Below are 25010 nucleotides of genomic sequence, written 5' to 3'. Positions count from 1 at the left end.
TTTGCCCAGAAAGCATGCTATTTTTACATACATTCATTTGGGGTGACTTTGAAATGTCTGATAAGCATTAGAAAAGCTGGAGACATCCTTTGGTGCCAATCCTACTCCAAGTTTTCCCCAAGACCTCCCCATCTCCTCCTACCCTTTTCACCCTCAATTCCCCCCACCCTTACACCCCGGTACACCAACAACCAGGGCTGCCACATACGGTTGTACTCTGCAAAACTCTAGGGGCTCCACTCATAGGCTCTAAATGAGAGGTGCCCCTGGTGTTGCTCAGTGCACAACTTGTACAGCTGTACAAGGCAGTCCTATCCAGATTGCATTCCCAGTTCCCACCTCTTACACCAGGCCACCCCCAGGCCTGTCCTTCATCTGATGCCAGATTCCACCCCAGGTCTTTGTCTCAAATCCTGATGGGTCCCCAGCCTCCAAAGTCCTCATCCGCTGCCAAAACCACAAAGTACATACCTCGTCCAGTGGGGTGGCCACTCTGACCATCAACACAGATGGAGATCTGAAGGAGCTCCCTATCCTGGTACCAACCTTATGGGGCAGGGATAGTGGGGCTGGGACTGTGTGAGCTGGAAGGGTTATTAGGGGTTTACTTGCCCATGATGCTCCCCAGGTGGAAACTGATGCACCTCTCCAGCCAGAGGAGCAGGCTTCAGCCAGGATGACAGCTTGGCCTTACTCAACTCAGGATGGGTCAGGGAACTTCCTGCACATTGAGGTGAAGACATTGGGCACAGAGGTTGGCAGCAACATCCAGCTGAGCCTCAACACAAAGCATCAAAATCCTGCAACCAAGGACTGGATCACTCACTTCACCATCCTGGTGAGGGGTTAGGACCAGGACTTGAGCTGGTGGGAACCATCTGGGATGGACTCAGACCTAGAGGCTGAAGCAAAGGGACTAGGGGGCTCCCTTGTGGGCTGGGATAGCCTAGGGGAAGGGCTGGTTCTACCCTTCTCATCCATAGTTGCCCTTGTCTCCAAGGTCCTGAGTAAGGGCCAGATTGTGTATGCCAAACATCAGTTAAAAAGTCATGGGAGTGTCTACACGTCAGCCATTATTGATGTGACTTCAAAGATGCTTCCTTCCTTCCGCATCCTGGCCTTTTATTTACTGCCAAGGGGAACAGGGCAGGACCCTGAACTGGTGGCTGATTCCATTTGGATTGATGTGAATGACAAATGCAAGGAGAAGGTGAGTCAAACTCCTTGAAGTTGTACACCACCATCATAATGCTTGGGAGATGGTCGGTACAAATTCAAGGGCTCTCAGTCTGGAGGCAGAGGAGAGGAAGGAGAAGTGATGTGGCCTTAAAAGCTCAACTTAAGAGGTGGAGAAGATGCAAGTAAATGTGTAGAGTTGAGGTTGGCCTGGTGGAGTTCCCAGATGCTCCATCAGAGCTGAGGGAGCATGAACTTGGAAGTGGACTTGTGGAAGCCCTTTGGTGACCTATGAGCCTCTTTTCCTGACATCTCTCTTTTTCCTTGCTTAGCTGAAGGTTGGCATGAAGAATGAAGGATACCTCCAGCCTGTACAGCCCAGCAGCCAGGTGGAATTGAAGGTGACAGGTGATGCAGAGGCCACAGTAGGGCTGGTGGCCGTGGACAAGGCTGTCTATATCTTGAACAGCAAACACAAGCTCACACAGAAGAAGGTAAGAACATGTGGGCTTTGGACCCAAAGATTGCCTGGAGATTCTAGCTGGAGCCTCAGTTTCTTCACCTAGTAAATGAACAATATCGGTGGTTGCAAGGATTCAAGGAGCCTGTGCACAGCACAGAGATTGGCAGGTAGTAAGGGCTCAATAAATGGGTGATTATGTGAAAATTATTATTTGAACCAGCAATTACAGTGCACCATTGCATCTTCCCTGGAGGGGTCATACAGGCTCCAAATCCAGGTTCCTCTCTTGACCCTCAGGTCTGGGATACGGTGGAGGAACATGACATTGGCTGCACAGCAGGCAGTGGGAAAGACAGACTTGCTGTGTTCAAGGATGCTGGATTGGACATGAAGATGAGCACAGGGATGGACACTTTGGCAAGCTCAGGTACATAAGGGGGGCAGGAAGAGGGCAGGGGTGGGGGAAGTGCTGTCTAGTGGTTAGGAACATGGACTTTGGTGTGAAACAGATGAGCTAAAATCTAGGACCCTGCCACTTACCATAGGCTGATCATATTTCCTCTCTGATTCTCAATTTATCTCTCCATAAAATGTACATAATAATAGAAGTAACTTACTGTGTGCTAATTAAGATGTAGTTTTGGCCATGTGTATCAGAGATACAAATTAACAGTAGCTTAAACAGGTAGAAGTTTATTTCTTGCTCAGTAACAGTCCAGAGGTCATTCTGGGACTCAGGCTCCTTCTAGCTTGTTGCTCTGCCATATTCCAAGATGAAGTCTCACCAGGACCTCCTGCCAGGCACCAGGATGAAGGGAAGTGGAAAGAATAGTACACTTCTCTCTCATCTCATTGGCCAGAACTCAGTTACATGGCCCTATCTAGATACAAAGGAGGCTGGGAAATGTAGTCTTCATTCTGAGTGATACATAAAAGATGGAGGTTTAGTTGCCACAAACGATAGGGGAGAATGGATATTTTGGGGACAACTAGGAGGGTCTTCTTTTCAGCTATAAATAGTGATATTAATAACAATTTCTGGGACTTCCCTGCTGGTCCAGTGGCTAAGACTCCACACTCCCAATGCAGGGGGCCTGGGTTCAATCCCTGGTAAGGGAACTAGATCCTACATGCCACAACTAAAAGTTCGCAGGCTGCAACTAAAGATCCCTCATGCCACAAATAAAAGATCCCACATGCCACAACTAAAAGACCCCGCATGCTGCAATGAAGATCCTGAGTGCTGCAACTAAGACCTGGCACAGCCAAATAAATAAATAAATAAATATTTTTAAAAAAATAACAATTTCTATTTACTACAAACTGGACCCTGTGCCAAGTACTTTTATATGCATGATCTCATAGATAGAACTATGATTATTCCATTTTACATAGCTGGAGAAATTAAAACCCAGAGAGGTTAAGTGACTTGCTGAAGATTGCACAACTTTTTTTTTTTAATAAATTTATTTTATTTATTTATTTTTGGCTGCAATGGGTCTTCGTTGCTGCACGCAGGCTTTCTCTAGTTGTGGCGAGCGGGGGCTGCCCTTCGTTGCAGTGCGCGGGCTTCTCACTGCGGTGGCTTGTTGTGGAGCATGGGCTCTAGGTGCACGGGCTTCAGTAGTTGTGGCACATGGGCTCAGTAGTTGTGCCTCATGGGCTCTAGAGTGCAGGCTCAGTAGTTGTGGCGCACGGGCTTAGTTGCTCCACGGCATGTGGGATCTTCCCGGACCAGGGCTTGAACCTGTGTCCCCTGCATTGGCAGGCAGATTCTTTACAATTGCACCACCAGGGAAGCCCTGCACAACTTTTAAGTGGCAAATCTTGACTACAAAGAGGCTGTGGGATAAAATGAGGTGATGCATATAAAGCACTGGGTATGCAGTAAGCACCCAATAAATCTCAAGGATGTTGATAATGATCTTGACACTTGTCCTCTCATTCTTCCCTCTGATCCCCAGACTGGCACTGCCCCCAGAGCCCATCTCCCAGCCGTCACCGCCGCTCCCTGAAGAGGCTGGAGACCAAGAGGAATACAGGTCAGAGCTAAAGCTGGATGTGCCCTCCTGGCTCCCTAATCTGTATTCATCAGGGCTTAGAAAAGAAAACTGAAACCACTCTAGTTACTCCAGTCGGGGGGCAGGGAGGGGAGGTGATTTAATGATGGGAGTTTGGTGCTTTCAAAATCATTAGCTGAACTTTAGGAGCGGAAGTTGGAAGGCTGCTTGCTGAGACTCAAGATCACTCCATTGTAGTTCTTGCAATGCATGAAATCTAGGTTTCAATGCATGAAATCTCAGGAAACTCTGCCAAAATCTCTCATGAAGCTGGCAGGTAGATAGTGAAACACAGAATTATGCCTGTTACAAAAACACATAGACTGGAGCCCACCCATCAGCTACCACCGTTGCAGGGAAAATGGTCTCCACCTCTCTTCCACTTTCCAAATTCTATACAAGAGCATCTGGGTGGCAGAATCTCATCCCATCCAGAACCCTAGCAGCAAGGGAGTCTGGGAAATGTAGTTTTTAGATGTCTAGCTTCTGTGATACAGGAAGGAAGGTAGATGAAGGGGGAGATGGATAACATGTAGACCAAGACCAGAGTGTGGATGGGACCAAGAAGCCTAGAGTTCAAGGAAGATGAGAGGCAGCACTGGGTGTTGTTAGAAGCATGGATTCTATGAATATTAGATTTTTCAGTCTTTTTAAGCAGCACTAATGACTTTGTGGATCTAAATAAAGGGAAAATAAGTGAAATCTAATAAAAATTGAGGTAAAACCCTAACTCTAATTTCAATATCGAAAATCATGCTAACCTTCTGAGAAAAGTACATAATATAGACTGTTGTTTTATTTATGGTAACAATCACTTAACTATAGATGTTCTAACCATGTTATATGGTAGACAATAAGATTATTAAATTGCTCTAATATTTTCTATCTTTAAGTGCATTCCTTCAGTTCGCTAATTTAGAAGCATTCAACTTGACATCATGCACTACAGCAAGTTTTGTGTTTTCATTTTTTTAAAACACACAACGAAAACCAGGAGTCAAAATGACAACTTTAATAAATAAACATGGCGTTGCCAATCCCTGTCCAAAAAGAAGGAGAAGGAGAAGAAATAGCAGGAGCAGCAGCATGAATTCCAGTCCCAGCTCTGCCACTTGTGAGCTGTGTGACCCTGGGCCAGTGAATTGACCTCTCTGTAGCTCAGCTTCCTCATCAGAACTCATCATATGAGTTCAATGTGAAGCTTCAGGGGAAAGACACAGGCAAAGTTCTAGGGACAGCATTGCCAGAGATACGGCTAAACAGAGGTCAGGTGTACATGGCATTGAGGTGGATGGGTCCCTGCTTCCTCAGGTCCTACCCAGCCCCACCTCTGTCCCACTAACTCTGGCCTGCAGTGAACAAGTTCGAGACAGAGCTGGAGCGAAAGTGCTGTGAGGCTGGGCTCCGGGAGAGCCCAGTGGGGCTATCGTGTGAGGAGAGGACCCATCATGTCCGCTATGGACCAGTCTGCATCGCCGCTTTCCTGAGCTGCTGCCATCTGTCTGAGGCCCTGACTCAGGAGGCCCGAGAGGAGCAGCTGCTTCTGGGGACAAGTGAGGGGGCCACGGCAGGAGGCACAGGGTCGGGGGGCTCCACTGAGGGACATGGAGTGCCATGGACAGGTCAAGGGGTGACATGTGCCATGGAGGGATGAGGTGGGAGGACCCCACTGAAGAGTCTGGTGGGTCATGGGAGACATGCAAAAGACACTCTGACCCACATCTGCTCCCTACAGCGGATGAAGATGAGGACTTTGATGACATCTTCCAGGAGGACCAGCCTGTCCGGAGCTTGTTCCCTGAAAGTTGGTTCTGGAAGACGATTACTCTGCCCAAAAGTGAATCGGGGTAGGACTATGGCCCCCATGCCAGCCTCTGGTCCCTGGCCCTTCCATGCATCAGGGGGCATCCATCATGGCCAATGCCCCCAGGAGTGACATTGAGCTCTCAGCATTGTCCCATGACAGGAAACTTCCTGGATGGGGATAAAGATCTCAGTGGGTCCCCCCAAATGATGTCCCTCTAGTGATAATTTCTCTAATTGGGTGACCCACTGACCCCTTCATAGTGATGGTAAGCCCAAGACAGTAACCCTCAATCAGAGGCTCTGTCCAGGCAGCACAGACTCACTTATGTTCCCTTCCCCCTACCCTGGCACTTTCTGCAGCATCTCGCACTACAGCACCCTTGTGACCGTGCCAGATTCCATCACCACATGGCAGTTTGTGGCCGTCAGTCTCAAGGCTGGACAAGGTGACCCCACAAGCCGAGTGCTGAAGGAATAGGAGAACAGTGGCCCTGGCCAGCCCCAGGGCAGTTGGCCTCTGCTTAACGTCAAGTGCTCTCCTGGTTCTAGGTCTTTGCGTCTCTGACCCCTTTGAGCTGACAGTTATGAAATCATTCTTTGTGGATCTTAAGTTGCCCTTCTCCGTGATCAGGAATGAGCAGGTCCAGATCCAAGCTGTGTTGTACAATTTCATGGTCAACCCGGTCAAGGTGAAGCCCCCAGCCTTCCCCTCTCCCCCCAAAAATGTCTGTCAGTGTGTTTTATAAGGGGGATGGAGGGTGTCCATTATTCGAAGGAGCCAGTGAAGTGGCAGCCTTTTTGAAAAAGTTTCTAAGACATTTTCCCATTTAAGCCTCACGATAACCCCAGGAGATGGATGCTATGACTGTTCTTGGTTTGGAGATATAAGGAAACTTACATGGCTTTCCTGAGATCACATAGCACCTAAGTGACAGAAGGGGTTTGAACCCAGGCAGGGTCTTTACTCTCAATCATTATGCTACACTGTCACCTACTCAGGATTCTCAGGGTGGGGGCAGGGAGGAGACTGTGACTCTAGGGTCCTGGGCCTCCTGCATCAGGACCCTCTAACTGCCCACCCTGCCCCAGGTCCGAGTGGAGTTCCCCCACAAGGAGCCACTGTGCAGTGCGGCAAAGCCAGGAGCCCCTTCCCGCCAGGTGGTTGTCGTGCCCTCCACCTCCTCCAAGACGGTGCCCTTCGTGCTTCTCCCACTTGAAACAGGCAAAGTGGATGTGGAGGTCAAGGTCATGGGCTTTGGGGTCCAGGACCACGTGAGGAAGACACTCCTGGTCCAGGTAATAGGCACCCCCAGCCCTTGCTGCCAGTGCAGCGAGTGGGGCTTCTCCTGAGCTCCAGGCTGTGTGATCACGGGAGGGGCAGGTGGGCCCAAGATCAATGAACAGGCCTCCAGGACAGGAGTGAGGTGCGAGACAATGATTTGAAAGTTCAATCACAGAGTCCCCACTTCGGGACTTCGGAGTCAGGCTCGGGTTCAAACCTTGTCTCTTCTGTGTGACCTTGGGCAAGTTACTTAACTTCTCTGAGCCTCTGTTTCCTCATTTGCAGGATGGGGATAATCCTCATACCCACGAATAATCAGAGAGCTGTGAAAATTACACACGACCAGTGCATGACCCATCAGTAATACTTTATTTAACAAACACATTTTTTAGCACTTAGGATATAGCGCTTTAAGAATATTAACTCACTGCACCCTCAGAACAACTCTATGAGGTAGGAACTACTGTACTCTCCCTTTTATGGATGAGAAAACTGAGGCACAGAGGGGTGAAGTAATTTGCCCAAGATCATGCAGCTAGGAAGCAAAAGAGCTTGGATTTGAACCCAGATATCTGGGTCCCAGAGTCTGTGCTCTTTATAGCTAAGCAATACTTCCTCTTACTGTCATTATGACTGTCATTATTACTATTGTTTTTAATTTTCTTCTTCACTGCATCCTACAGGCAGGGGGTCAGATACAGCAGATATCTCATAGCATCCTCCTGAACCCCCAAGGTTTGTGGGGTCTTCAGGGAGCACGTGGGATCCTGGGACCATGCTCCAGTGGAGGGAGGGGCTGAAATGAGGGGATCTGGGCAGGAGGGCAGTCTGAGATTCTCCCAGACTCTGCAGTCTAACCCTGACCTCCCCAGTCCCAGAACCTGCTTGTCACACAAGGTTGTGCCTGCTCAGGTCACACCCAGATGGAGCTGGTGCCAAAACAGGACTTTTTGAACAAGATGCCCAACACAGAGGCAGAAGTGTTTGTCAGCATTCAAGGTGCCTAGACAGAGCTGGCTCCTGCGGGGGCTGAGGGAGGGGCTGGGGGTACCTATGATCCCCATCGGGGAGCCATGGTAGCTCAGACCATGCCCACCTGACAGGTGACATCCTTGGAGAGACCATCCTGGGCAGCCTGACACCCAAAGAAACAAGGCGGCTGCTGAGGGTCCCCACTGGCTGCCCCGAACAGACGCTGAGCTCCCTGGCACCTGTGATCATCCTGGCCCGCTATTTGGATAGCACGGGCCAGTGGAACAAGGTTGGGGTGGAGCTCAGGGAGCAAGTGATGAAGAACATTGTCAGCGGTGAGAGTGGATCCCCTCCTGGGACCTCGATGACACCCTCCTGGGTGTCTGGGACTCTTGGGGAGGGTGGCTGAGGTACCCCTGGCATTGGATGAGGCCCCCACTGGACCTTCCCAGACAATAGCACCCAAACTCTGACTCTTCTCCCTGATGACAACCTGATACCAAGTCCCCCAGGTGACCCCCAATGGTGACCCCCACATTATTCCTTCATCCTGACCCCTCTCCCAGGCTACAAGTCTCATAACAGACACCCTGGTTAACCCCAAAGCAGCAACCTCCCAGGTTATGTTATATTCAGACACTGTCCCAGGTTCTAGCCAATCAGTTCCATGCCCTGGGCTACACCCCCAGGGAACTTCCAGGCAGAAGACTCCAGAATAATCCCAGGTGGTGGCCTTCCGGTTACACCTGATTGCTAACACCTTCCCAGGTTACATCCAAACCCCCCAGGTAACAGCCATAGATACACACCCCGGTTACACCCTGACAGAGACCCTCAAGTTAGTTTGGACGCTGACCCTGTCTCCCTGGTTACACTCAGACACCAACTCTCCATCCAGCTGCTCTGGACGGTGTTCCATCCAAGTAACACCCAGACACTATCATCCCCAGTGTTAAACCCAAACAGTAAACCTCCAGGTAGCCTTCAGATAATACCCAAGTAGCAATGCTCAGAATCCACCCCAGAGGTGCCCTCTCCAGAATACACCCGGGAGTAACATCCTCTGACTACACAGACACACTGACATCTCTAGTTTACAGCCAAGAAACAACCCCCAAGAAAACACCCAGGTAGTGGCCCCTCAGGATACGCCCTTTCCTGGGTTTCACCTTCCATGATCCCTCCTAGCAGTAATTCCCAGCCACACCCCTCCCCAGTCACACCCCTCCCCAGCAGTAATTCCCAGACACACCCCAATGGCACAGTTTCCCAGTTTACTCCCAGATACAGCTGTACCCTGGCTCCCACTGTCACATGTGGCCATGACCTTCATTTACACCTGGGCCCTGCAGCTCCCTCCTTAATGCACCTGGACCAGTCCCCTCCTCCAGGCTACATCTAGATATGATGCACCCCTAAGTCCCACCCATACCCTGCCCCCCAGATTATGCCTGGTAACTAACCCCCCCTTCACAGCCACACCCAAGCACCAACTCTCCCGGTAAATTCCCATCCACCTGTTTTCCCAGGGTACAGCCGGATGCTGACCCACCGGAGCGCAGATAGCACCTACCACACCAGCAAGGGAAACCCAGGAAGCACCTGGTAAGGATGAGAACGCTGGTAGGAGGAAGCCTGAGGGACCAGCCTGGGGCTTGATGACCCCAGAAGTATCCCCACTGAGGGGTCTTGGGGCAGGCAGCCTGCGGGCCAGCAGCATTCCAAGTTGCCGTGGTCTCTGGGGTAGACTTCTCCATAGTGTAGACGCCCCTGTCCTAGAACCCCCTTGGTGACTATTGCCAGCCATCACCCACCCTGTCTCCCTTCCAACAGGCTCACGAGTTACGTATTCCGGGTCTTCGCCCTGGCCTACCCTACCATGACAATCGGGGCGCTCAACCCTGAGTCTCTCTGCACCATTGCCAACTGGATCATCACCCAGAGGCAGGCGAAGGACGGGAGCTTCTTGGAGGAAAGCCCTGTGGTCATGGCGTCCATGAAGGTGCCCACCGCCCCCCACCGCTACCTGAGCCATTCAAACAAAACCCAAGGGCTCTGCACACTGGGAGGGGAATTTCAGCCCCCTGACGTGTTCCCAGGTAGAATGAGAACAGGAAAGAGCCGAGGTCCGGCACCAAGCATCACATCTCCCTGCTCTGGACCATGCTGCACTCTGTTACAATGTGGGGAGGCTGGGCACATCTGGGACCTATCCCCCCACGCCTACTTCAAGGATTTGCCAGTCCTGGCCCACGTCTCTCTGGGTCTGAGTTCTCCTTGTCCCCCCAGCCAACACACCCATCCCTACCAATTGTTCCTCCACACCAGCCTCCAGAAACAGCTTTCAAACAGCCTGGGAGGTCTCTCCCCTGCTCAAACACCTTCTGTGGCAGTCACCTACAGACAAACACAGTCACCTACAACAGTATCTCTCTACTCTATCCTTCTCTTCTGTATCTCCTCCCAAGCCTCACCCCTCAATACTCCCTGCTCACAGGTCCTTCCAACTCACCTCCGTATCTTTGCTTAGGCTGCTGTCTCTGCATGGTATACTCACGCCTCATCCCTTTTTTCCCCTGCACCTAGCCAAATTATGTTTTCTCTTTAGATTTAGATCAGACACCACCTCCTCTAAGTCTCCCCCGAATACCAGCCCTGTCCTGTGCACCTGTCACATTAGGGATGTGATTTATTCACTCATTCAACAAACATTTATCCAGCAACTGCTGTGTGCCAGGCCTTGTGCTGGGTAGAGGGGAGACACAGAGGTAAACAAGACAGTGACAGCCCCTGCTTGTAGAACTGACAAGCTGGGTAGTGGGGGGCAGACAGAAGTTCACCAGATAATTATAACTAGTGATTGTTTAAGTCACAATTGTGCCAAGTTCCACGGGAGAGAAAAGCAGGAGATAGGATTTAATAGGAGCCATGCCCAGTGCTGGGGGTGTCAGGGGTAGCCTACAGGCGGAAGTGACAGTAAAGCAGCAACTTGAAAAAGGAATAGGAGACAGCGGAGGAAAGAATGGAAAAGAGAGCTCCAGGCAAAGGGAACAGCGTGTGCAAAGGCCCTGAGGCTCTGGCATGTTTGAGGAGGGGGAAAAGAGACCAGTGTCATCAGAGCCCGAAGATGGCAAAGAGGTGATCCATCCCAAGGCCTGGGAAGGAGGAAAGATGCCAGGTCCTGAAGCCTGTGGGGCTTTGCAATAGTCGGTTCAGGGTTTGCTTTTCCTACACTGTGAGTCCTCCAGGGAGAAAAGCAGGTCTGGTTCATCACAGTCAGCAAATGTTGCTGAATAAAACTCTGGATGGATGAATGAACCAGCAAAGACAGGATGCACCCCCAAAAGAAGGGAGGACTGTGTGAGTGAAAGCCCTACATGGTACAGGAAGGCGGTACATAAAGGAGTTACAAACACAGTAACAGTAAGACAGGCTCACAGATCTGAGTTTCTTTCCACCAACGAACATTTATCAGGCACCTATAATGTGCCAGGCACTGCTTTAAGCGCTGGGGACTCAGGGCAAACAAAACAGACAAAAATCCCTGTCCTCATGGGGCAGACATTCTAGTGGAGGACAGACAGGCAATTAGCATAATAGGGACATAAATGATGTGGCATGTTATAAGTGATACGGGGAAAATGCAGGGAAAGGGGGATCAAGGTGGGAAGGGTGAAATTTTGGAAGGCTTCCTGAGGAGATGATATTTATACAGAACTGGAGAGGTGAGGGAGCAAGGCCTGTGGATAACTAAGGAGAGAGTGTCCTAAGCAGAGGGAGCAGCACGTGCAAAGGTCCTGAGACTGGAATGTGCCCAATATTTTGGAGGAACAGTGAGGAGCCCAGTGTGGCTGGAACAGAGTAAGCAAGGGGAGAGGGGGAGGAGGGGAGGGCAGGGAGGTGATGGGACAGAGCGTGCGGGGCCTTGTGAGCCAAAGGGAGGACTTGAGCTTTTCCTCTGAGTGAGGTGGGAGCCACAGAAGGTTCTGAGCAGAGGACGGATGTAAACTGATTCAAGAGTTCACAGGCTTCATTGGCCACTGTGAGAAGAAGAGACTTTGGGGTATGTATTAGTTCCCTAGGGCTGCTGTAACAAAGTACCACAAACTGGGTGGCTCAAGACAACAGAAATCTATTTATTTCGTCCCAGTTCTAGAGACTAAAAGTCCAAGATTGGGACTTCCCTGGTAGTCCAGTGGTTAAGACTCCGTACTTCCAATGCAAGGGGCGCGGGTTCGAGCCCTGGTCGGGGAACTAAGATCCCACATGCCATGCAGCGTGGTCGAAAAAAAAAAAAAGAAGTCCAAGATTAAGGTCTCGGCAGGGCCATGCTCCTTCTGAAGGCTCGTTGGGGCATGGGGTGGGAATCCTGCCTTGCCTCTTCTAGCTTGGTGGTTCCTGGCAATCCTTGGCATCCCTTGGCTTATAGCCACAGCACTCCAATCTCTGCCTCCATCTTCACATGGCTTTCTTCCTTCTGTGTGTGCCTTCTTATATGGACACCAGTCATTGGATACAGGGTCCCCCTAATCCAGTATAACCTATTCTTAACTTAGCTCATTACATCTACAGAGACCCTATTTCCTAATAAGATCACACTCTGAGGTTCTGGGTGGACAAGCATTTGGGGGGAAAATTATTCAGTCCAGTACAGGGATTGAGGGTGGAACTTGGGAGACTAAAGAGGAGTTTGAACCTTGTTGGTCATTTACCAGCAATGGGGACACTTCACCCTCTGACCCTCAGTTTGCTCATCAGGAAAATGGAGCTGCTGCAAGCATGTTTTGAGCTAGCATAGAGAGCTTAGCGCAGCACCCTCCATGGCTGTCAACTTTTCTTAGTAAAGCAGACCCCACACAGGCAAATCTCAAGATAGCTCCTCCTCCTCTACCTCTCTCCTCATCCTGCTTTCAGCATCATCCAGCCCAGAGCTGAGCACCTGGGAGCTTTTCAAGGTCAGTCAGGAGAGATTGGGGAAGGTGTCTCCAAGATGGTAAAGGGATTATGGGTGTGGTTCTGCATCCACAGGGTGGCTACCAAGGCTCGGAGGCAGATGTATCCCTCACAGCTCTTGTCCTGATCGCTCTGAATGAGGGGAAGGAGTTGTGCAACCAGAAGATACCGGTAGGACCCAAAGACGAGGGCAGGGTCTGCAGGGTGCCATACCCCCTGCACACAGGGAGCTCCCCTGCCCTCGTGTCCTTCTTAGTGCTTTCCTCTCTTCTAACTCCCAGACCCCTTTCCTCTGATCACCTCCCTCTAGCCTCTTCTCTTGACTTTCTAGAATTTGGCTGCCAGCATGAAGCAAGCCAGTGACTTCCTGGAGAAAAAACTCCCCCACATTCAGACAACCTTTGCCATAGCCATAGTCTCCTATGCTCTGGCCCTCACCAGGAGCCCCCGAGCCAATGACCGCCTGGACAGCTTTGCCAGCCAGGGTGGGTATGGGCCACTTTTCAACCAACTATGTGTTAACCACAGTCACGGGGGCAGAGAGAGGGGGATTGCATGATCTCAAATCCAGCAAAATGTGATTCTTCATTTATGAGCACCTATGGTGTGCCAACCCTTGAGCTCAGACCCTGAGAAACCAAGGTGAACAAGACTGATGTGGTCCCTGCCCTCAGAAGTCCCACCATTCCTGGGGGAGGCAGGTAGAAGACAAACAGATCAAAAGAGAATTACAAATTGAGACAGGTGCTGAGATAATAACATACAAGGTGGGTGGGAGCGATGATGAGGGGAGGGGAGTATAGACTGGAGAACTGGGAAGACCTCTGTGAAAAGGGGACCCCTCAGCTGGAATGAAAGATGAGAAAGCTCACCTACATGAAAGGCCAAGGATATTCCAAGCAGAGGGAATGGCACGTGCAAATGCTCTGAAGTGGGAAAGTGCTTGGTATGTTCGAGGATGGAAAGAAGGTCATAAAACACAGGTAACTGAGAGGGGTTTGCTTCCCATGGCCTGCCCTATCCCATCCCTGAGGGTCCTGAGCCCATCCTCTCCATTCCCCAAGTCAAGAGGAGTGGAGGTAGAAAAACGCACTTGCAGTGGGACCGAGAGGGATGTGAAGGAGCTTCTTTGAACCTCAACTTCCCCAACTCTAAATAGTGTCCCTGTCTCCTAGAGTGGTTCTGAAAAAATGCAATGTCCATACGTCTCCTCAGCAAAGATTTTCACATAAAGTAGGTGCTCAGTAAAATAGTAGATGAGAAAAACTGGGCGATAGGACACGAGGAGAGGGCAGGTTTAGGTAGGTGGGCCCAGATCTGAGTGACAAGGTGGGCATCCATCTTCTAGACAAAACCCATTGGCCAGTGGGCGACCTGGACACGGACTCCCTATACACCATTGAGGCCACGGCCTATGCACTGATGGAGAAGCTGGAGCTGGGTCGGCGCAATGAGACGCATGCCATCGCCAAGTGGCTACTGGAGAAACGGGAGCTGGGAGGAGGCTTTCAGTCCACCCAGGTGACTGGAGCCTCGGAAACTGGGGGTGGAGGTGTGGGGGTGGGGGTGGGGGGATGGGTCGCTAGCCGAGGTGCTGACACTACTGGCCCACCGGAAGGAGCTGTCCGTGGTGCTCATGCCCCAAGGGGCTCCGGTGCGCTGTCAGTGGTGCTGATCCGAGGCCCCCATCCCAACACCCAGACCACGGTCGTGGCCATAGAGGCCCTCACCCGCTTCCGCGAAGCTGTCCCCTTCGACGGTGTCCAGGATCTCCGCGTCCAGATCAGAGCCCCCAAGAGAGCCTTGAATATGGAATGGCTCATCGATGAGAACAATGCCTACCAGCTGCGGTCAGCAAAGGTACGGAGCTACGGGGCAGACGGGAAGTCCACACAGAAGTTGCGCTGGAGATGAGACCAAGAGTCATGTCCCTGGCAATCTCCCCTCACCAATATTATCTAATCACCATTGGCTATACTATCAATGTATTGGTGCATTCATTCCACAAACATTTACCTGAGCACCTACTGTGTGCCAAGCATTCTCCTGGGTTACATTATGAAACATCTGTGGTCCCTACTCTCAAAGCACTTACAGTCTAGAAAGAAATTGAGACAATAAATATAATTCTACATTCCACTTTAAGCTTTCAGAACACAGGGGAATGAAATAAGTGTGTAAAGGACAAAATAACCTGGGTATGGGGAGTAAGGTCATCTCCATGACCTTACTCCATGAAGGAGGTGATATTCACCTTCAATGATTCAATCATCTTTATTGAGCACTTACTGTGTGTCAGACACTGTTCTAGGTTCTGGGAATATGGCCATGAACAAGACAGGGGAAAAAAATCCCTGTCCCTGTAGAATTTTATATTTTAGTGGGGATAGACAAAAAAGCGATGTGAATAAGTAGAATATGTAATGTGTTAAACGATGGCAAGTGCTATGGGAAAGAATTAAGCAGGGAGGGGGTGGGAACATCAAGGAGTTGTCATTAGGCTGGGTAGGGAAGGTCTCACCAAGAAGGTAATATTTGAGCAAAGACCTTACGGAAAGGCAGACGTGATCCTTGTGGATATCTAGGCAGGAGAAACAGCAAGTGCAAAGGCACTGAGGCAGGAGTGTTCTAAGAACAGCAATGGGATTTAAGCAGGGGTGATGTGAATTTGTAAAATTTTGCTCTGGCCGATGAGGGAAGAATGAATGAGGGAAACAAGAGTAGATGCAGGGACTTCCCTGGTGGTCCAGTGGGTAAGACTCTGCGCTGCCAATGCAGGGGGCCCGGGTTTGATCCCTGGTCAGGGAACTAGATCCCTCATGCGTGCCACAACGAAGATCCCGCGTGCCGCAACTAAGACCTGGTGCAGCCTAAATAAATAAATAAATAAATAAAAATAAATAAATAAATATTTTTTAAAAAAAGAAGGAAAAGTAAAACCATCTTCATGGAGAGAGGTGGGAGAGTCACTAGACCCCAAGTTAGGGAAATAACTGAGGCATCAGTGCCCGTGCCTGCTTTCCTCTCCATCCCCACTGCGTGTAAGTCATGTTTTGCTGCTTCTTCTCCCCTCAAATCCTCCTCCCCCTTCTTTTCAGTTCTCTGCCCAGGATGACCTAGAGATCAAAGCCAGCGGCAGTGGAAGAGGCACCATCTCGGTAAGTCTTGTGTTCCTTAGCTAGAGCCCAGGGCTCCCCCAGTTGGTGGAAATAGAGGCAAATATAGGCTCCAAAACAAGAATGAAATCAGCAATAATCTTAGCTACCATTTAGGACACAACCATTTGTTAGGAATCAATCTAAGGACACCTCAAAACCCCCCTGAGAAGCTGGTAAAAATATGGGCTCCATTTGATGGGTGGGCAAATAGAGGTTTTCACTTTCAGTAAGTCAAGAGTCAGGGAAGACAGAGGCCAGAGATCTTTGGACCCCTCTGCCCCTCCTATGTCGAATCCCTGAAGGGGTCTCTTTCCTTGCCCCCCAAAAGAAAGATTCTCCCTCCAGGGTGCCTCTCAAGACCCAGAGAACAGCTCCACCCTTCCCCCAATATCTGAAGGCTCCATTACATCGTCTGGCCCTATGCCCTATGACCCAGGAGGACAGCCCTCTTTGTCACCAAATTCAAGGTAGCCTGCTATCATGTTTCAGGCAATAGAGCCACAGCTGAATCCCTGCCTTTGTTGTGTGACCTCAGGCAAGTCACACTCCACCTTAAACTTCAGCTAATTTTAAATTACATGAAATAAGAAATTCAGCTCCTCGGTCGAACTAGCCACATTTCACGTGCTCAACAGCCACATGTGTGGACTTCCCTGGCGGTCCAGTGGTTAAGACTCCCTGCTTCCATCGCAGGGGGCATGGGTTCAATCCCTGGCCGGGGAACTAAGATCCCGCATGCTGCACGGCACAACCAAAAAAAAAAAAAAAAAAAAAAAAAAAAGCCACATGTCTAGTGGTTGCCACACGGACAGCACAGATAGAGACTATTGCCAACATTGCAGGAAGTTCTATTACAGAGCTGGCCTGCCTAGACTATATAGGGTGTTCTGGCCACTGAACACATGGATTGAACGGGAAAGACCTCGCTGTGAATTCCCCATAGGGCAGAGAGCTGGGCAGGCAGGAATTGAAGCAAGGAGGAAAGGAGTAAGTGTGGATGAGCTCTGACACCTCCCCCACCCCACCCCCGACAGATCCTGACCATGTACCACAGGTCTCCAGAGTCCTGGGAGGACACCTGCAACCTGTACCACCTGAATGTGACTCTTCACACAGCCCCGAAAGGTGAGCCTGGACCCAGGGATACCCAGCTCTTCTTTTTTATTACTTTATTTTAGCTATCATTCAGTAAGCACCTCTATTGCTTTATTCAGCCATTCAACAAATATTTCTCTAACATCTTTATTGGAGTATAATTGCTTTACCATGGTGTGATAGTTTCTGCTGTATAACAAAGTGAATCAGCTATACGTATACATATATCCCCATATCTCCTCCCTCTTGCGTCTCCCTCCCTCCCTCCCTATCCCACCCCTCTAGGTGGACACAAAGCACCGAGCTGATCTCCCTGTGTTATGAGGCTGCTTCCCACTAGCTATCTATTTTCCATTTGGTAGTGTATATATGTCCATGCTGCTCTCTCACTTCGTCCCAGCTTACCCTTCCCCAACAAATATTTTTTGAGCATTTACTAGGTGCTGCACCCTGTTTCTTGGCCCTGGGAACATAGGCATGAGCAAGAAAAATATCCCTTCTTCTCCTGGAGCCCACATTCTAGTAGAAGGACACAAACAATACAACAATAACAGTATATTATACTTCTATTGTTATTTATTTATAACATAAGTGAATCTGCATTGTAAAATATAAATATGAAGCATAATAGCAGGTGATGCTAAGTACCATATAAAATAAAGTAGGGAAAGGTGCTACAGACTTGGAGGAGGTCTAGGGGAAGCTCTCTGAGGAGGAGGCATTTGAGATGAAACATGAAAGAAGTGAGAGAGTGAGCCAGGAAGGATCTGAGGGAAGAGCATTCCAGGCAGACAGAACAGCAGGTGCAAAGGGCCTGAGGCAAGTATGAACTCACCTGGTTTGAGCAACAGCAGGGAGGCCCGTGTGGCTACAGAGAAGCAAGGGGTAGAGTTTTAGGAGAAAGAGCTGGAGAGGTGATGGGGCAGATGGCGCAGGGACTTACAAGCCATGGTGAGGACTCTAGCATTTGCTTGGAGTGAAATAGGAGCCAGAGAGGGTTCTGAGTAGAAGAGGGACATGACCTAGCACAGGTTCGCACAGGCTCCCTCTGGCCACTGTGGGGGAAACAGACTATAGAGGGCACAGATGAGAGCTGGGAGACCAAGGAAGAGGTGACCGCACTGGTCCTGCAGGAAATGATGGGGCCGGACCAGGGAGGGGGCTGTGGAGATGATCAGAAATGGATTCCAGAGTTTCCAGTCTGGGGTACCAAGAAGGAAGAGACAGGACTTTGCCACTGGGAGCTCACTGTCAGGGTAGGGGGAAACAAGTCTCACCAGTCCCAAGACTTTTAGGGACTAAAAGTGACCAAGACTTTGGTTTGGACCCCATTTCTTTTTTTTTTTTTTTAAACAACCTTTTTTTCTTTTTTTTTAGAGATTGGAGTTTATTTATTTATTTATTTATTTATTTTTGGCGGTGTTGGGTCTTCGTTTCTGTGCGCGGGCTTTCTCTAGTTGCGGCAAGCGGGGGCCACTCTTCATCGCGGTGCGCGGGCTTCTCACTGTCGCGGCCTCTCTTGTTGCGGAGCACAGGCTCCAGACGCGCAGGCTCAGTAGTTGTGGCTCACGGGCCTAGTTGCCCCGCAGCATGTGGGATCTTCCCAGACCAGGGCTCGAACCCGTGTCCCCTGCATTGGCAGGCAGATTCTCAACCACTGCGCCACCAGGGAAGCCCAAGGACCCCATTTCTTAATTGTAGTAGTAGCAGTACTAGTAGTAATATGATAATGGTAGTAATACTATAGTAATAATAACTGACAGTTATAAAGCACTAATCAGGCATTATGTTAAATGCTTTACTTGTGTTAACTCACTTAAAATTAACCAGCTGGGTTGGGCATATTATGATCCCCATTTACAGTTTAGGAAACCAAAGCACAGAGAGGTTAAACAACTTGCTCAAAGTCATAGCAGAGCCAGGATTTGAACCCAGGAAGCTGGCTCCAGAGGCTGTGTTACCCAGCCTCTAAATTCCTGCCTTCTCTCTGCAGATAATAAAAAGGGGGAAGCAACCTTTCAGCTCCGGATGGAAACAAGGTCAGGTCACCAGGATCTTGGACTGGGCAGGAGGAAGGACCCACTTCCTGGAATCCAGACTCCTTAGCAGCTCTCCTTGTGTACTGAGTGGAGGGAGGGAACCAGCCAAACTTGCCTCTCCATGCCTGCCCCCTCATCCCTACCTCTCCTCCTGCCCTCCCCTGCCTGTCCCCCACTCTGCCCCCTACCCCGCCCTTCCATGCTTATCTACCATCCTGCTACCCCAACCCTGCCCCCCAGCTTTCCCTGTCCCAGAAAGGCGGGCTCCTGCACGGTGAACATGCACCATGACCCAGATGCCCAGGGCTAGCTCTGAACCCCATGACTCTCCCCTCTCTTCATCTTCTCCAGACATTCCAGCCCCCACCCCAGGCTGGCTCTGTCTCCCAAATACCCTCACCCAGGTCTGTCCCAGATTAAAAAACAAAAATGTATTGAGCACCTAATTGGTGCCAGGCTCTGTTCTAGGAGCTGGGGGCACAGCTGTGAGCAAGGCAGCTCCTCCCTGCCTGGTGGAGCTCACAGACTGTCAGGGGAGACAAACAATAACCGAATAATCACCCAGAATCAATGCAAAATGACAACCGTGATTAAATGTGGCAAAGGAGAGGTCCACGGAGCCACAGGAGGGCAAATTAGAGATTGATCTGGTGTGCGGGCTGGGGAAGGCTTCCCAGAGGGGGTGATGCATCAGCTGAGATTGCAAAGATGAAAGGATTTTTCAGGGCAAAGAGGGAGGAAGAATTCCAGGCTGAGAGAACAGCATGTGCCAAGGTCCAGTGGCAGGCGAGAGACTGACACTTGAGAGCAATCAATCGGAGGCCGGAGGGGAAGGAGGTGAAGTGAAAGGATGAGGCCAGGTGTTTTGGTAAAGCAAGGAAGTTAAGCAAGGAGGCAACATACCAGATTTCTGTTTGCTAAAGCTGTATCCTCTTGGGGGCAGAGGAGTGACAGAGAGACACAGGAGAAGGCTACTGCCCTTGTCCAGGCGAGAGGTGATGACAGTGGGAGCGTGGGAGAGGGGCAAGGGGACAGTGGGAAGAGACTGGTGCTGTGAAATCCCCAGGTACCAGGGTCATCGAGAGGCCACAATGACCATCATGGAGGTCTCCCTGCTCACCGGCTTCTACCCCAACCAGGATGACCTCAAACAGGTAATGAGCAGGGCGGGGATGCCTGGCAACATCCCACATTCCCCGAGTGGGTGCAGAACAGCATCTACCTGGGTCAAGAACCCCAGGTTAATGCCCCACAGTCCCTGCCCCAAGGTCAGTGGCCATGGTCACTTCTGGGAGACTCCCTGTATGACCTCAGCTAAATTCTTGCCCTGATTGTGCCTCAGTTTCCCCAACACTGGGGCTGATTGGACAAGGGCCGGGAGCTCTGAGAGTTGCTTTACACTAACTGGAGCTCCCAGGGCTGGGTGCCTTGGAGGATCTCTGCCGACGCGCAGTCCTCACCCTCTGCCCCAGCTCACGAGCGACGTGGAGAGGTACGCCTTCCAGTATGAGACCAAGACGACCTCCAGCGACAGCACTGTTGTCCTCTACCTGGAGAAGGTGAGGAAGGCCAGGTGTCCTCTGCCAGAGGTCCGTGGGCAGCCAGATGGGCGGAGAAACCACAATCAGCACCCTGGTCAGTGTTGTCCGAGAGCCATGCCCTCTGAAGTCAGCGCCTCAGTATTCAGGGCCACGCGGTCAGTGGTTATGGCCAAGGCCCTGTGGTCAGTACCCCATGCTCAGTGGCCCTGATCAGCTCAGACAGGACTTCCCTTCTCCAGCTCTCCCACAAGGCAGACACGGTGCTGGGCTTCCGCGTCCACAGGATGCTGCAGGCGGAGTTCCTGCAGGCTGCCCAGGTCATGGTCTACGACTACTACGAGCCTTGTGAGCAGGGGCCTGGGGGTGGAGGGGTATCCCTGGAGGGTACAGGGCCTGAGAAGTACTGGGCCAGAAAAAAAAGGGAGGGGTGAGGGGCGGGGCCAAAAAGGGGGAATGGGGTGTGGCAAAGGGGGTCCTTGGCTCCGTGGGAGGGGTGGCCAAGAGGGCGCCGGAAGGGACCCAAGGGGCGTGGTGATGAGGGGCGTGGCCTTCCTTGGTGGTTAAAGTGGCCCCGGGGGGGCCTGGAAGCGGGTGTGGCAGAGCTGAGAAGGGACTTGGCGTGGCCCGCTGGGTAAGGGTGGGCAAGAAGGGGGCAGGCTCTTCAAAGAGGAGGGACCTGTTAAGGGGATGGCTGGGCGGGTCAGGTGGGGCGGGGCCTGCTGGGGGCGGAGCCAGACGTGCACCCAGCCCCCAGGAGCCCTGGCCCAAGCCAACCCCGGTCACTCGACTCCTCTCGCAGCTCGGAGGTGCAGCTCCTTCTACAACCTGCCCACAGAGCGCGCTTCCTTGAGGAAGATCTGCCACAGAGACGTGTGCAGATGCGCCGAGGGTGAGGTCATGGGGACACGGAGGGCTGGGACTGCCAGGCTAGGGGTTCAAGAGCTTTTCATCACTTCCTGGGTGACTTCCGGGCTGAGTTTAGACAGAGAGAGAGAGAGACAGAGAGATAGCAAGACAGAGACAAAGAGAGACAGAGAAAAGGAGACCCAGAGACAGAGAATGACACATACACTCAGGCACAGCCAAAGATCAGGCGAATCAGAGACACAGACACGGAGGGACACATAATAAACTCAGATGAGAGAAACAGAAAAGAAAAAGACCAAACGGAGAGACAGAGGAGGAGACAGCACCCTACAGATCAGAAAGGCCAGAGCCAGAGACCCAGCGGCTGCCGCCTGGGGCCGTCTGGGGGTCAGATGGGAGGAAGGCCCCTCCGCCAGTGCAGCTAGAACAGCCGCCCCCCTCCCCCACCCTTCCAGAACAGTGCCCATCCCCAAAGAAAGACAGCAACCACCTGCAGCAGGAGGAGCTCCAGGCAGCAGCCTGTGAGGTTGGCGTGGACTTTGGTGAGTGTGGGGAGTGGCAGGGGGCAGGGGGCGGCCCACCTGCGGGCTGGACACCAACACGACACCCTCCTGGACCCCTTCCCCAGTGTACAAGGCCAGGCTGGAGTCTGTGGAGACCTCCGCCTCCAGCCCCTACATCTACTACAACATGCAGCTCCAAGCCATCATCAAGAGTGGTATGTCCAAGGTGGCAGAGGAGGGGGCGTGGGGGCCTACCCTGGGGGTCCCAATGCGGAGGAGGGCCAGGCCTATGCAAGCTCACACACTGGGTCTCCTCTCCTCCAGGCACGGACTCTGCCAAGCCCCTCACCGTGAAGAAATTCGTCACTCACGCCACCTGCCATGACTCCCTGGGGCTGCAAGAACACGAGACATACCTCATCATGGGCCAGACATCAGACCTGTGGAGAGTCAAATCTGAGTGCGTGGGGGGCTCCTGCTGCCCTGGGGACTCAGGCCTGGGCCCCCTTCCCTACCCCAGTCCAGTCCTTGGTGTCAAAGTTTCTACTGCACCTGTCAACAGGAGTCTTGGGTTTCAGGGCTGCCCTGAATGGAGGTGCAGGCTGTGCACTGCACAACTCCAGGGAACACCATTCATAAGGAGATGTTGTAAATGTAGATGTAAATTTCCAACAGAGGGCAGGAAAGAGTCAGAGGGAGGGGAGCGTTTTCTAATCCCCAGCAGTATGCGCTAGAGGTGGGGGGGACCTGAGATGGCCTGGTGGAGTGGACACTATAAGCTGTGGCTCTGAGAGTCTGTCAGGCAGGGCAAAGGGGCAAGTCAGAAAGGTCTCCACACCTTCAAGGCACCCGGCTCTCCTCACCATCCTGGCCACCTCTTGCCCACAGATACACCCATGTCCTGGGCAAGGAGACGTTCCTCATGCACTGGCCAGTGGATGGGGCAGTGGGCAAGAAGGAATTGCTGGACCAGCTGGAGGGGTTTTCAGAATATATGCGCACCCATGGCTGCGAGTCCTGAGACCCTGAGGCCTCTGCTGCTCTCAGGGGGGTGTCTCCAAGCATGCCCAGGTCCCTGGGCTTAACCGCAAATAAAGAGCAAGGAATATCATACTCAAACTCCAGACATGTGTTCCTGACTCAGCATTCAGCAGGGGCCCTGCAGAACCTGCCCTGACATTGCTTGGACCTGCATCCTCCCTCTCACTCCTACTCCATTCCAATCACACTGGCCTTCTTTGTGTCCTTCCAACACCTGAGTTGATTCCCACCTCAGGGCCTTTGCACACACTGTCCCCTCCACCAGGTACACCTTCCTCCAGATGTCTTTATGGATTGAACACTTCCCTTATTTGGACTCTGTTTTAATGTCATTTCCTCAAAGATACTTGCTTTGGGGACTTCCCTGATGGTCCAGTGGTAAAGAATCCGCCTTCCAATGCAGGGGATGTGGGTCCAATCCCTGGTCGGGGAACTAAGATCCCACATGCCGCGGGGCAACTAAGCCCACGCGCCTCAACTAGAGAGCCCGTGAGCCGCAAACTGCAGAGCCCATGCGCTCTGGAGCCCGCGAGCCGCAACTAGAGAGAGAAAAACCCGCACGCCACAACTAGAGAGAAACCCGCGTGCCGCAACAAAGAGCCTGCATGCCGCAACGAAGATCCCGCGTGCCGCAACGAAGACCTGACGCAGCCAAAAATAAAATTAAAAAAAAAATTTTTTTTAAAGATACTTGCTTTATAACATACCTAAAAATAGACCTCCTCCCATCACTCTCAGTAACACTTAAAAATATATTGTATGTGATATTTATTGGTTTGATTGTTAGTTAATTGGGTATTTCTCCTGCCCCACAATATCAGCTCTTTAAGACCAGGGGCCATGTCTGTCTTGTTCACTGTGGTACTCCCAGTTCCTATAGCAGGGGCTGGTATATATTAGGTGTTCAAGGAAAGATTGTTGAATGAATGAGTGAATGAATGAATGAATGTAGCACCCACTCTGCAGTTGGTCCTGACGTAAGCTTTGACCGGGAACCCCAGGCAACTGGAGAAAGGAGACAGGGGGCAGGGGAGGATGAATGAGTTTCATCAATATGGCCTGGAGTGGGAGTGGGGGACTGCCACTCCAAGGCAGCAGCCCATGGGGGTTGAGGGAGTGTTGGAGGGACTGCAAGGCATCCAGGATGGCTTGAACTTGGGATGTCAAGGACGGGCTGAAGGTGAGAGGGAGAAAAAGAAGGATGGGGTTTTGAACACCAGGCTAGAGGGCTTGGTCATTATCAAGGGCAGTGGGGAGCCATGGAAGGTGTTTGAGCAGGAGAGGAATTGACCAGCTCTGAAGTGGAAAGGTCCAGTTGACTGACGGGCAGAAACTGAGTTGATGGCAAGAAACCTGAAGAGGAGGTGGGGTTTGGGGCCACAGGATAGCATGGCAGCAGCTGCCTGAATTCTAACTCTGCCTCCACCTCTTCCTGGCTGTGTGACATTAGCCCATTTACTCACCTCCTGTGCTTCGGTTTCCTCACCTCTAACATTACTTCCCTCAGAGAGTTCTTGTGAGTACCCAGCACATAGTAATTATTCAATAAACCTTCACTGGCCTAATTATCAATGAGCCAGACAAGAGGCCTTGGGCAGGGAGTAAAGCTGCTGGAATCCACACGACAATGAGAGAAGAAAATCAGACCACAGCAACCCCTGCTCAGAACCCTCCCAGGTTCCCACTGCTCTGACACTGCAGCACTCAAGGCCCTGCAATGTGGCCCCGTCAACCTCCCTGACCCCAAGTCCCCCAACTCCCCACTCACTCCACTCCAGCACACAGGCCGTCTTTCATGGTTCCCAGAAACTCCAAGCTCTTTCTTGCCTCTGGGCCTTTGCATAAGCTGTTCCTTCTGCCCAAAACACTTTTCCCATGACTGCTTTCTCCTCACCCTTCAAGTCTCCCATCTGAGAGGCCTTCTCCAAGCACCCTCGCTAGATGAAATTGCATCCTTCCCCTGAAGTTATCTCTCTCTGCAACCTGATTTTTTCCTTCCGAGGAAACGTCACAGTGCATAATGATAAATTAGATTCTTTACTTACATCTTTGCT

General features: G+C 51.4%; 1 protein-coding gene across 1 annotated transcript; it reads left to right on the top strand.

Annotated features, from left to right (window-relative positions):
• Window positions 1–1093: 1093 nt before the first annotated feature.
• LOC133090386 (complement C3-like) lies at window positions 1094–22936 on the top strand. The gene is made up of 29 exons (XM_061188788.1): window positions 1094–1210; window positions 1509–1670; window positions 1937–2066; window positions 3604–3681; window positions 5055–5252; window positions 5435–5546; window positions 5866–5951; window positions 6055–6194; window positions 6595–6801; window positions 7471–7522; window positions 7700–7786; window positions 7891–8094; window positions 9289–9364; window positions 9593–9761; window positions 12788–12883; window positions 13044–13197; window positions 14061–14233; window positions 14414–14572; window positions 15811–15870; window positions 16905–16995; window positions 18959–19004; window positions 20071–20158; window positions 20477–20563; window positions 20785–20890; window positions 21345–21434; window positions 21868–21954; window positions 22041–22130; window positions 22240–22375; window positions 22804–22936. Exons 1-29 carry the CDS (start codon window positions 1094–1096, stop codon window positions 22934–22936), a joined length of 3414 nt encoding a protein of 1137 aa, XP_061044771.1.
• Window positions 22937–25010: the final 2074 nt, after the last annotated feature.

This window comes from Eubalaena glacialis, chromosome 4 (genome assembly GCF_028564815.1).
Source record: "Eubalaena glacialis isolate mEubGla1 chromosome 4, mEubGla1.1.hap2.+ XY, whole genome shotgun sequence".
Classification (NCBI taxonomy): Eukaryota; Metazoa; Chordata; class Mammalia; order Artiodactyla; family Balaenidae; genus Eubalaena; species Eubalaena glacialis.
Note: the sequence above shows the minus strand (reverse complement) of the source record. Positions and strands in the feature narration are given on the sequence as shown.

Bases quoted from the DNA above. Each gene is read 5' to 3' on its own strand.
- LOC133090386 (XM_061188788.1), top strand. From the start codon at position 1,094: ATGCTTCCTTCCTTCCGCATCCTGGCCTTTTATTTACTGCCAAGGGGA. The intron at 9,762-12,787 runs GTGCCCACCGCC...CTGCATCCACAG, and splicing joins TGGTCATGGCGTCCATGAAG to GGTGGCTACCAAGGCTCGGA. The intron at 15,871-16,904 runs GTAAGTCTTGTG...CACCCCCGACAG, and splicing joins GTGGAAGAGGCACCATCTCG to ATCCTGACCATGTACCACAG.